At 40.0% G+C, this 13,476-nt stretch overlaps 1 protein-coding gene across 4 annotated transcripts in view; it reads right to left on the bottom strand.

Moving 5' to 3' along the window:
- Positions 1 to 250: 250 nt before the first annotated feature.
- The window catches only part of DIRAS2 (DIRAS family GTPase 2), a 28,784-nt gene continuing 15,558 nt past the window's right edge, over positions 251 to 13,476 (bottom strand). For 3 of the 4 annotated variants that reach the window (XM_025360584.1, XM_025360582.1, XM_025360583.1), the window contains exon 2: positions 251 to 1,023. In XM_025360584.1, coding sequence (XP_025216369.1) covers positions 388 to 987 — 600 coding nt within the window. In that variant the 5' untranslated portion in view covers positions 988 to 1,023 and the 3' untranslated portion in view covers positions 251 to 387. Of the gene's footprint in view, positions 1,024 to 6,772; positions 6,859 to 13,476 lie in introns of those variants that run through there. The other variant, XM_025360585.1, reaches the window with a different exon arrangement.

Here is a 13,476-nt window from a genome sequence, read left to right on the forward strand (position 1 = left end):
TCTCACATGCACGTAGATGACATTTAGTCCTCTCGGTACATGTTGCTTTGTGGGTCCCAGTCCTCCCTCCCACCTTCGGGTGTTCATCGCCATCTTCAGAAATTGCTGGCAGCTCTCAGTTCCCGGGGATGCTGAGCGTTTTGGTTTTCACTTGAACCGCCTGGCAGATTGTGTGACTCCAGAGGGGGTGGCAGATTGTGTGACTCCAGAGGGGGTGGCTTACTGTTGGTGGTGTGGAACGCCCTCTTAAGGACTATAGGGCGCATCTCGATTAAACGCAATGTTTAACACGTGGGCATTGTACATGCTACCCTGACGACGATGGGTGTCACTTGGGGGGAGTGAGGTGCCGGGGACACACAGCTGCTCCTCCCGCAGGAAGGGCCTTCACATGATCACGCACTTGCCTTTGAGCTTCTCTTTCCTCTTCTGCTGCTTGCTCTTTTTCCCGTCGATCTGGAGACTCACGGTCCTGCGCTTCTCCAGGTTGAGCAGCTCCTGGAAAAGCTCCTTCACGTTATGGTTGAGCTTGGCTGAGGTCTCCATGAAGGCGCACTTCCATGTGCGGGCCAAGGCCTCCGCCTCGCTGCTCTGCACCTCGCGGCTGGGGCTCTCGTCACACTTGTTCCCCACCAGCATGATGGGGATGCTCTCCACGTCCCCTTTGATCTCGCAGATTTGTTCGTAGATGGGCTTGAGCTCCTCCAAGGACTGCCGGCTGGTGATGGAGTACACCAGGATGAAGGCGTGCCCTTTGGAGATGGACAGCCGCTGCATGGCCGGGAACTGGTGGCTCCCCGTCGTGTCGGTGATCTGCAACGTGCATATGCTCTTGTCGCAGCTGATCACCTGCCGGTAGGTGTCTTCCACAGTCGGGATGTAGCTCTCCCGGAATGTGCCTTTCACAAACCTCAACACCAGGGAGCTCTTGCCAACACCGCCAGCCCCAAACACGGCCACCCGGTAATCGTTGCTCTGCTCAGGCATGTTGCTGGAGGGCTCCAACTACCAGCCAGGACGCACCTAGCAAAGGAACCAGATGTTTAAGAGAATTAATAATTAAAATATAAAAACGTTAATAAGGATGGCTCTACCCTCTTTTGATAGCTTAAAAATGCGAGGTCATGACATTTATAATAGCTACAATCCTAAATCCAATAAATTTGGTCAATCTGCCATTTTCGAAAGAACAGACAATCTGCTCGGGCTCGCTGAAGCCCATCTATTTCTCTTTATTGGACCATGACAATGAGCATCTTTGCTCTCACATAGGCCCTAAGCCCAGGGAAAACATGCAAAGTGAGCCCTAGAGGCAGTACCAAGGAAGGGCAATGAGAAGAGAAATTAACCACCCCCCAAAAAACACAGACACACATATGCACACACACATCACCATCATCATCAGCAGCATATCTTTGCTGTTTTACCTGAAGTACTGAGTACCCAATATACTGGTCATCATTGTGTGTGTGTGTGTGTGTGTGTGTGTTTTAACAAACAATGGGAGAGGGAGATGAGTGAGGGAAAAGGATGTTCTTAATATTTATTCAGTGTTTATATTAACTCATGAAATCCTTACCACTCTGCAGAAGTTGGTGCCATTAGCTCTGTTGTACAATGATGAAACTGGGAACGAGGAAGAGATGGGGAATGGAATGTCTCTGATGTTACACAGCCAGTAAGAGGGAAGGCTAGGATACAACCAAAGCATTGCGGATGTCAACGCCCATCCCATAGGCTGTCTGTAGACAGAGCTGGTCACAGTGACTTAGGCATTACTCTGGCCAGAGTACAGATTGTCTCCATTAAGCATGAAGAGCTAACTAATAAGCGTGAATAGTCATTTCATTCATCAAAATTAAGATGATTATATAAGCTTTATTTTTAAGAAACATAAGGAATTGGGTATTACCAGGATAGTAGCATAAACTACTTATTAAGGGTCATTAAAAATGAAGAGAATGCAGCAACTCTCCATCATAAACTTCACCCCTACTGTAATATTTATTTTTATTCAGGGACATGTAGATGTGCCCTCTTAATTTACACCCTATCATATTTTTTCATTCTGTATCTTCTTTGGTAAGGAAGGGCACATAACACCAAATAAAATAGAGAATTACACAAATTTGGATAAATTTTTAAAACTAACATGTTAATGTGAAGCGTGGAATTCATTCTTTTCTGCAAGCAGGCATTGTGCTGACTTTTTGCTTTTCTAGTTTTAGGGCAACTGTGGAAAAACAATAAAAAGCTTGACGGAAGAAAATCCGTTTTAGAGTCCAGTAAAAGTATGAAACAGAACTAACAATGGAAGGAAATGCATTTGCGCAGTGAATATGTTCTCGTGACAGACAGAACATCGGTCAAAGTCTCGGACTGAGGCATCGCACCTTCTCAATTTGCCTTGTGCGTCTGCCTACAGATCTGCTCAGTTCAATACTCCGCTGCTCTTGCACGCACTTTGAAATCCCAAACCCTCCAAGAAACTAAGGAAATATCAGTGCTAACAGAGAATATAAAAGACTGTTAGGAAGCTCATTAACACCAAAAGACGGCAGAAGAGTCTGCTTAGGAGTTTGATGAAGTTTAATAAATGCTTATGAGATCATTATGATTAATTCAAGGGTGGAGCATTGTGATAAATTGTTCTACAATTTAGAAAAAAAAACCTCAATGGTGTCTTAGTTGGTTTTCTGTCACTATAACAGAATACCACAGACGAACTAATTTTAAAAGCAATCTATTTCTTACAGTTCTGGAGGATGGTAAGTCCGATATGAAGAAGCTGGATCTGGTGAGAGCCTTCTGCTGTGGCATAACATAGTGGAGAGCATGGCATGATGAGAGAGAGCAAGCATGTCAGCTAGGGTCTCTCTCCTCGTCTTAGAAAGCCACTGATGCCATGACAGGCATTGCTCAGCCTCCTCATGACCTCATCTATTCCTAATTACCTCCCCAAAGGTCCCGCTTCCAAATGCCATGAACATACACATTTGAGGATTACATTTCTAACACACGCACTTTTTTTTGGTTTTTTGAGACAGAGTCTTGCTCTGTCGCCGAGGCTGGAGCACAGTGGCGTGATCTTAGCTCACTGCAAGCTCCGCCTCCCAGGTTCACACCATTCTCCTGCCTCAGCTTCCCGAGTAGCTGGGACTACAGGCGTCCGCCACCATGCCCAGCTAATTTTTTTGTGTTTTTAGTAGAAACGGGGTTTCACCATGTTAGCCAGGATGGTCTCAATCTCCTGACCTCATGATCCGCCCGCCTCAACCTCCCAAAGTGCTGGGATTACAGGCGTGAGCCAATGTGCCTGGCCAACACATGCACTTTTGGGGGACACATTTAAACCATAGAAAATGGCCAAAGGAATCTAATCTTAAGCTTCTTTCTACATCCTCAGAATGAAGCTCTTTTTTTTTGCTTAGAAGGGAGTTTCCTCATTCTGTTTTGCCTTGTATTATGGTTATTTAGCTCCAGACTAGAGCATAAGCATCTAGCTGGAAGAGAACATGTCTTAACAAGTTCTGCATCCCAAAATATCTCAACGATCTCTTGGTTCACAGCACACACACATTCTTTATGAGTTTGCTGAATATGTGATCAGCTATGTTAAGGTGTCTCCATTATTAAACTGGCAACCAACACACAGGAAGTAAATGCTAAACATAAAATAAAATATTCATGGCTACAATTATTCAATTGTCCAGAGAAATATCCATCGAGCTTCCACTAAACTAGGCTGTAGACAAAGGGCCAGGAAAAACTAAGGAGAAGGATGGACTTAAGGAAGGATCTCTATTCTCATGGAACTCAGAACCAAGTAAAGCAGACATCAATCCAAAAGATAACTTCACAAATGTGTGATAAATTATATCATAGCAAGTGCTGCAAAAGAGAGGTCTGAAGGAACTTCATGAAATTTGAGATATCAGGAAGAATTTAGGAGGTGGCATGGAAGCATGAATCTGAAAGTTGAACAGGAGTCAGAAAGTTGAAGGGCTATGAAGTTCAATGTGCATTTATTAGATAGGCCTGGGGCAATAACTCCATAGTGATCAACTCACTAACAAAAACCCAAACTGTAGAGAATCACTTGGACCTAGGAGGTGGAGGTGGCAGTGAACTGAGATCGCACCACTGCACTCAGCCTGGGTGACAGAGCAAGACTCCACTTCAAAAAAAAAAAAAAACAAAAAACAAACTTGTAAACTATTTTCTTCCATGTCAGAACCATTCATTTATTTCATAAGCATTTATAAAATGTCTTCTAGATACTGTGCAAACTCAATGCTTACCCAATAGCACTCATAGCATTGGGGGCAGGAACAAGCATAGGAAAATATATATTATACCGCACTTGGCAGATGCTGCGATCTAGTTATCAACAAAGGCAGGAGAAGAACCTAGTGGGGAATCCAGCTCTGCCTGGGGCCCTCAGGAAACATTTCATAGAGGGCTGGAACTTGCCAGATGGCAAAGTGATGAAAGGCATGTTAGTCAGAAGAAAGAACCTCATAAGAAGGAATAAATGAAGGAAATAGAGCTAATGCTTGTGCCATGGTAGAACAGCTTGTGTAAACTGGCATCCAGGAGTGAATCTGGGGGAGGGAGTGGTGGCACTCACCGTCAATCAAGATAAAAGGCGGAAGAGAGAAGCAGCTTTAGAGAAATGGCGGTAAACAACAAGGAGAAAGGAGCTGTGATTGGGTCAGGTTTATGGGACAAATAGGGGTAGATACTTGGTGGGTGATTGGGGTTTAATGTGAAAGCTCAGCAGAGAGGTTTCATCTACTGATAAATATCTGGATACCGTTCATATACAAACAGCAGTATAATAAACAAAAATTCTCCAGGGAGAGAGCATGTAGAATGAAAGGAGAATACCACACGCCCAATCTGTTATATGCTATTGGGAGAACTTGGCAAGTTACTTAAACGTTCTGCGTTTGAGTTTTTTCAGCCAGGAAATGGATATAATAATGCCACATTGTTTATGAGACTAATGTGGGGAGTGAGTAACACAACGCAATCAAGCACTTGAACAGCTCTCAGCACATGGGTTTTTGGTTACATTCAAGAAGGACTATGCAGATAAGGGGTTCATAAAGGAGCCATATGATGGACAGGGAGAAAAACTCGCAAGAGGGCAACTAACTATTAAACTCATTCAACAAGATTTCAGAATACAATATGCATATAAAGAACGAACTGTATTTCTATACACTTGCAATGAACAATCTGAAAATGAAATTTAAGAAAATAACTCAATTTACAATAACATCAAAAAGAGTAAGATACTTAGGAATAAATTTAACAAAAGATGCAAAACGTATCTGGAAATTACAAACATGGTTGAAAGAAATTGAAGACACAAATAAATGGAAAAACACCCCGTGTCATGTATCAGGGGACTTATACTGCTAAGATAGCAATATTTCCAGGAATCATCTACAGATTCAATGCAATTCTTAAAAGCATCCCACTAACTACTCTGCAGAAACTGACAAACTGATCCCAAAATTTATATAAAAATTCAAGAGACCCAGAATAGTCAAAACAATGTTGAAAAAATAAAAATGAAAAAGCCAGCAGACTCATACTTCCTGATTTCAAACTCATGTCAGGGATATAATACATCAAGAAATTGTGGTACAAACACAGGATACACAGATAGATGAACAGAACAGAATTCAGAGTCCAGAAAAAAAAACCCTCATATTTACAGTCAATTGTTTTTGGACAAGGGTGCCAAGAAAATTCAATTCAAAAGGGAGAAGGAATAGTTTTTCAACAAATGATGCTGAAACAGGTAAAAGAATAAGGGGAGCACCTCTCCCTCACACCATACACAAAATTGACTCAAAATAGATCAAATACCTAAATATAAGAGCTGAAACTATAAAACTCTTAGAAGAAAACATAGTTATAAACTTTGATGACCTTGGAGTAAACAGTGTTTTCTTAGATGTGATACCAAAAGTATGAGAAACAAGATGAAAACTAAGTAAATCTGATTTCATCAAAACTGAAGGACACAATCAAGAAAGAAGTAACCCACAGAATAAGTGAGTATTGTTCTAAATCATATATCTGATAAGGGACTAGTTCTAGTATATATAAAGAACTTCTACAATTCAACAACAACAAAACAACTCAATTAGACATGGGCAAAAGACTTACAAGGACATTTCTTGAAAGAAGATATATGAATATATTTACTATATTTAGTAGTCAATAAGAAGATATACAAATAGTCAATAATAAGTCAATAACATGAAAAGATACTCAACATAATAGTCACCAGGAAAATGCAAATCAAAACTGTAACAAGCCTGTAATCCCAGCACTTGGGAGGCTGAGGCAGGTGGATCACAAGGTCAAGAGATCAAGACCATCCTGGCTAACATGGTGAAACCTCATCTCTAAAAATACAAAAATTAGCTGGGCATGGTGGCGTATGCTTGTAGTCCCAGCTACTCGGGAGGCTGAGGCAAAAGAATTGCTTGAATATGGGAGGCAGAGGTTACAGTGAGCCAAGATCGCACTACTGCACTCCAGCCTAGTGAGGGAGTAAGACGCCGACCCCGTCTCAAAGAACAAAACAAAGGCTGGGGGCAGTGGTCCATGCCTGTAATCTCAGCACGTTCAGAGGTCAAGGCGGGTGGATTACTTGAGATCAGGAGTTCAAGACCAGCCTGGCCAACATGCTGAAACCCTCTCTACTGAAAATACAAAAAAAAAGTTATCCAGGTGTGGCGGCGGGTGCCTGTAATCCCAGCTACTCGGGAGACTGAGGTAAGAGAATCGCTTGAACCCGGGAGGCGGAGGTTGCAGTGAGCCAATATTGTGCCATTGTACTCTAGCCTGGGTGACAAGAGTGAAATTCCATCTCTAAAACAAAACAAAACAAAACAAAAAACTATAAAGTACTACTTCATACCCACTTGGATGGTTATAATCAACAACAACAAAAAACAAACCCAGAAAATAACAAATAAATGTAGGCAAGGATGTAGGAACATTTGAATCCTTGTGCATTGTGCATTGCTGGCCAAAATGTAAAATTATATTGCTGTTTTGGAAAAACTTCTAGCAGTTCCTCAAAAGGTTAAACAGAATTATAATATGACCCAGCAATTCCCCTCCTTTGTATACACCCATGATAAATAAAAACACATAGCCACACAAAAATTTATACAAGGATACTCATAGCAATATTAAGCATAATAGCAAAAAAGTGGAAATAGCACAAATGTTTGCAACTAATAAACGGATAAGTAAAATGTGATCTATCCATTCAATGAAATATTATTCATCAAGAAAAAGGAACTGGTACACACTACAACTTGGATGAATCCTAAAAATATTATGGTAAGTAAAAGAAGCCAGTAACAAATGTTACTGTATGGTTCCATTACATGAAACATTCAGAATTGCAAATATACAGAAAGGGTATTTGTGGTTGCCTAGGTATGGGGTAGGGTAGGCACTGTGGGGAAGCAAGAAATAACTGATAATAGGTACAAGGTTTCTTGAGGGGCAGTGAAGTATCCCAGAACAGTGGTAATGGCTGTGCTGTAAAACCCTGTGAATGTACTAAAAACTGCGGAAATGTATACTTTAATAGGGGGAATTATATTTCAATAAAGCTTTTACTTAAAAATAGACATCAGGAGGGCCAGTAATCTACTGTGTATAATCCATTATCTACTGAAAATGATTCACACATATAGAGTATCAGGTCACAGACACCCGGTATGAGAAATAACCTGTTAAAGGTAACAGACCTCAGCTTTATTCCTACTAGGCAAATAATTGAAATATCCCAAATATTCACAGAAGATGAACAAACCCTGAAATATTCATACCATGAAAAACAGTACCCTAAATGAACATATTAATACTTTAAGAAAAAGCAGTACAGGCTGGGCACGGTGGCTCATGCCTGTAATCCCAACACTTTGGGAGGCTGAGGCAGGTGGATCACTCGAGACCAGGAGTTCGAGACCAGCCCGCACAACATGGTGAAACCCGTCTCTAGTAAAAGTACAAAAAATTACCCAGGCCTGGTGGTGTGTGCCTGTAATCCCAGTTATTCGGGTGACTGAGGCACGAGAATTGCTTGAACCCAGGAGCAGAGATCATGCCACTGCACTCCAGCCTCCGCGACAGAGTGAGACTCCACCGTCACAAAAAAAAAAAAAAAGGAAAAAGAAAAGAAAGAAAAAAAGAGAAAATACTACAAAAAATGATACATGCAACAACCTCTTTGAACCTGACGGTGGCCTGCTGGGTGTTGGAAATGTTACATATCTTAATGTGGGTGGTGGTTACACAGATGTTAACACTGTTGTTATATGGCCAATATCTAGATTATCCTATCTTATTCATTTAAAATTATCGTGAAAATAAAATTTCAAATTTAAAAAATCTGAAAACTCAAAAATCTAATAGGATACATTTTCAGATCCCAGTTAGAGGAATAGGAGTGTTGAGATATCAAGTATGATAGAAATAGAAAGTAAATCTTTGATTTCACAAAGCAGGGGTTAAATAATTTTAATTGAGAACATAGCTGGAAATCTTAAATACTGATGCCTACTTTATTTTTCTTGTAACAAAAATCAGGATAGTGGAGGAAGGAATGCCATTGTGTTAATTTTGTAAATAGATATGGTCCAAAGTCAGTAAGTCAAGACGTGAAGATCTGTTATTCAAACAATAAGTGGCTGATTTAAAATGATAATCGTGGACATCAGAAGATGCTGACTGAGAAAATTTTAGTTAAGTGACATTGGGGGGTGTGAAGGGAATAGAAGTCATGTTGCAATAGGCCTGGGAATGATGGAAATGGAAGAGATGGCTAGAAAGACAAGAAATGTAGATTTCTCTTGAAATAAATGTGGAGATGAAGGAAAGGAGAAAGAATGACTGTTATAAGGTAATGCAGGGTAAGAGCGGTAGGAAAGATTCTGTATAGATCTGGTGATGGATAACTGATGGAGCAAATCTTCAAGGAAGCAGGAGTCACTGGGGTCTAGGATGCACACGGCAGGTCCGTCTTCAAGGAGGGGAGGAAAGAGAGAAGAGAGGGCAGGTGTTAGTTCAGAAGCTCAAATTAAAGCCGCCCAGACCAAGTCAAATCACTCGTCTCACAGAGAGAGCAGGAGAAAGCCTGGTTGCATTTTAATATTTTTTTTATAAAAGTACACTTTAAAACAAAAAAATGGGCACAATGCATGTGTGGTTAAAAAAAAATAAGGTGATTATAAAATGTTCTTTTATGCATAGCCAGTCCCCTTCATTTAGGATGGACCTCCACCCCACCCAGTTTCTCTTTTCAGAAATAACAGCTATTTAAAAGAATGAGAACTTAGTCATCTTCTGATGTCCACGATTATAATTTTAAATCAGGCACTTATTGTTTGAATAACAGATCTTTGCATCTTGACTTACTGACTTTGGACCATATCTATCTACAAAATTAACACAATGACATTCCTTCCTCCACTACCCTGATTTTAGTTATAAGAAAAATAAAGTAGGCATCAGTATTTAAGATTTCCAGCTATGTTATTTATAGTTTGCTCTAAAATATATAAGTGTTCTGTGCCTTGTCCACAGCCTGTTTCTAAATCCTACCAAAAAGCCGGGTGCAGTGGCCCATGCCTACAATTTCAGCATTTAGGAGGCTGAGACAGGAGGATTGCTTAAGGTCAGGAGTTCAAGATCAGCCTAGGAAACATAGCAAGACACCGTATGTACAAAAAATACAAAAATAAGCTAGGCGTGATAGCACACACCTGTGATAGTTGCTACTCAGGAGGCTGAGGCAGGAGGATCTCTTCAGCCTAGGAGCATGAGGTTGCAGTGAGCTGTGATCACACCACTACACTCCAGCCTGGGCAGCAGAGCAAGACGGTGTCTCAAATAAATAAACGCATATATACCCTATCAATAAAGAACATTAATAGGATTCTGTAACTATATTTCACTGCAGGAGTAGGTAATAGGACTGGATCCACTAAGAGAGAAGGATAATCTTCTTTCATCAAACTTTGCTAATTGAAGAATCATTTTCTGCCAGTAACATTTAGATCTTACTTTTTTTTTTCTGGAGGTTTTTTTTCCCCCCTCTAATTCTTAGTTGCCAATTTTGGTATTTCAATTTGTCTCCTTTCAACCATTTCATGTGCTGGTATAAACAAGACTAATAAATTATTTCAGATGACATTAAAATTTCTGAATTCATGGTCTCTCACTTGATTGACAGAGTCCTGAATGCAGTCCAAGTTCAAATTCTTCCTTCTTCAGACATTATTTCATTTTTAAGTTTAGCATCCAGGCTTGTTCATGTAAAATCCAAAGCCAGTATGGTTATCTTTCCTTTGTAAGAAATTTGTGTTTTTTCCTTACTTTTTGGAAGAGTTAGAGTTTTCTCTTTAACCTCGGAGTTCTGAAGATTCACAAGGATCCATTCAGAATTGCTTTTTGAGGGCTGGAGGGGGAGAGAAGGGATAAAAACCCAATTTTTCCCACAGCCTGGGGACATTTTCTTCTATTTTTAAAAATTACAACATTCTAATCCCTGTATCTTTTCTCTTTCTGAAGCTTCTATTAGATGATGGATTGATTGTACCTATTCTCAATTTCTCCAGCATCTTCTATTTTTAATAACATTTCTTGTACTCTGATTTTCCCTTTTTCACAGAAGTAGTTTCTTATCTTGGGAAATATGCTACCATGCAGAATTTCAATGAGAATGCCCATTGTCATTGGTTGTGGCTGTTCTCCTCGCTTATCTGAGCTATCTCTGTCTGTTTGTTCATGTTAATCCTTCTTTTTCATCTGCTCATTTCCCCACATGTCTGCTGGTCTCTGGTTTTCCATTTGATTTATGAAAGAATCATCACATCGGCTGGGAGAGGTAGCTGGAGTGTGCGTACTCTTGAAGATGTGCAATTCTGTTTATCCACAGCCCATCCCCTGAATGGGAAGGCTGGGATGACTTGATACACACCCCTGTTATTTTTCTTTTCTTGAACTTGGTTGAACTAAACTGTCTTAACACTCCCTTATACTCTGAAAAAGCTTATACATAGACAGATAGAGGAAGGAAAGGATTAAGAAAAGAAAAGAAAAAATCCATCCCAAAGCGCATAAAATATAAAAATTTATGTCAAGAATTCAAAATGAGACCTCCTAGGCAGTGGAAATCATTATTAGGCCTGTAGGGCCTAGATTGAGGGAAAATGCATTTTGATTTACTGAGTGACACAAGTTTCCCATTCAAGAATATTTTAGAAGAAACTTGGATTCATGTGAATGGGATAGAAGCATGATCTCAGGCAAAAGAAACCCACAGCCTTTATCTGTATTTTACTGTAAATTAATTCTGCTTCAAAACACAGTCATGGAGCTGGCATGGTGAAACACACCTGTAACTCCAGCTACTTGGGAGGCTGAGGCAGGAGAAGCAGGAGGATCGCTTGAAACCAGGTGTTCAAGACCAACCTGGGTGATACAATGAGACCCTGTCTAAACAAACAGCCAAAACTAGAGGGAAAATCATAGATTGGAAGAATTCAGGTCTTTGAGAGTAAATGTTTCAAAAAGGTTGATAATTTAGTGTACTATTCTGCCCTAAATGTTCTATCTACAGCCTAAGCTAAAAGGTTTATGAAGCTAAAAGGTTTATACAGATTGTCTCTGCTCCGTTACTGACTTGGTTTCCACAAAATGTTATTAGCTTTAAACAAACCCTATATTTGACGTTTGTACGAGAGCCCCTTAAAACTCTTAATAATACAGCGTGAATAATGGTCATTAAGAAACAAAAATCAACAAAATGTAAATTCTTTAGGTAGAAAAGTGTACTTTCATATATTTTTAGAATCTTGATTTAAATAAATGTTTATATCCCTTCTTAGCTGAATCTAAAAAATGATAGGTTTGTTAGTGGGAAATGTTTGATCATGGAAGAGACTTAAACACCCATGGCTCGACTTCATCCAAAAAAGCAGAATGCTTTTCCAGGAATCTTGTGTTGCGGTGCTATAAAGACATCGTCCCTGGCAGTGGGGCAGGTATGGAAGCAAGAGACACATCCGGAGGGTCTCAGCTGCTCATTTCAAGATGCATACTATCTGCAAGAATGAAGTCAGTGGATATAAATGGGACACTTCTTGGAACAGCGGGGAGAGCATAAATTATTTTTAAGGTTTCATATCCAAGAGGCCAATAAGCCCACAGCTTAAGTATACAAATAAGATTCACTTATAATTGTCTAGAACAATTTCATTTGGGGGAATATATGATGGCAAAAAATTCCAAAGAGCCAAATAAAACATACTTAATGGCACTTTTTTTTTTTTTTTTTTTTTTTTTTTTGGAAATGGAGTCTCACTCTGTTGCCAGGCTGGAGTGCAATGGCACAATCTAGGCTCTCTGCGACCTCCTCCGCCTCCCAGGTTCAAGCGAATCTCCTGCCTCAGTCTCCCAAGTAGCTGGGACTATAGGCACGCACCACCACCTGCCTCGGCCTCCCAAAGCGTTGGGATTACAGGCATGAGCCACCACACCCAGCTGCTTAATGACACTTTTAAGACTGCCCAAAGCCTAACTACATTTTGGGCATCTTCTGATTTGTTCATTTTCTATGTGAGTAAGGAAACAAAAAGGAAAATCATGCGAATAACAAACAAGATTGTTGTCTTGGTCAGAGGACTGATGACCAATGACCAATGCAGCAAGCTAACCTCTGCAGGGAAATAGTTACCCAAAGATAAAGTCAACTGGAGCACACGAATCTGCATGAATGGAAAATAAAGTATTTGATGCCAGTTACGAGGGCTTGATGCACTACCGTGTGCAGCTCAGACTATTTAATTCACTGTCAGCCCGTGGGCTACCCGTGTATTCTTGGTTACGTGAATTTCTAGTGTTAGCCACCTAAACATTTACAAAATTGGCAAGGTACAAAAAAATGATTCTTTCAAACAATAATGAATTATTTTGTTGCTCATGCTTTTGGTGTCATTTGAGAATCCATTACCGAATCCAAGGTCATGAAGATTTACTCCTATGTTTCTCCTAACAGTTTTATGGTTTTAGTTCTCATATTTAGGTCACTGATCTATTTGAGTTAATTCTTATATATGGTGTGAGGTAGGTGTCCAGCTTCATTATTTTACATGTAGATATCCACTTATCCCACTACCATTTGTTGAAGAGATAATTCGTCCTCCATTGAATGGTCTCAGCCCCCTTGTCAAAAATCAATCAACTATAAAAGTGACTTTATTTCTGGACTCTCAATTCCATCCCATTGCTCTATATGTCTGTGCATATGCCAGCACCACCCAATTTTGTTTACTGTAACTTTGTAGTAGATTTTGAAATTGGGAAGTATGAGTCTTCAACTTTGTACTTCTTTTTTTTTTTTTTTTTTTTTTTTTTTTTGGGGGGTTC

The sequence above is a fragment of the Theropithecus gelada genome, chromosome 15, assembly GCF_003255815.1.
Source record: "Theropithecus gelada isolate Dixy chromosome 15, Tgel_1.0, whole genome shotgun sequence".
Taxonomy (NCBI): domain Eukaryota; kingdom Metazoa; phylum Chordata; class Mammalia; order Primates; family Cercopithecidae; genus Theropithecus; species Theropithecus gelada.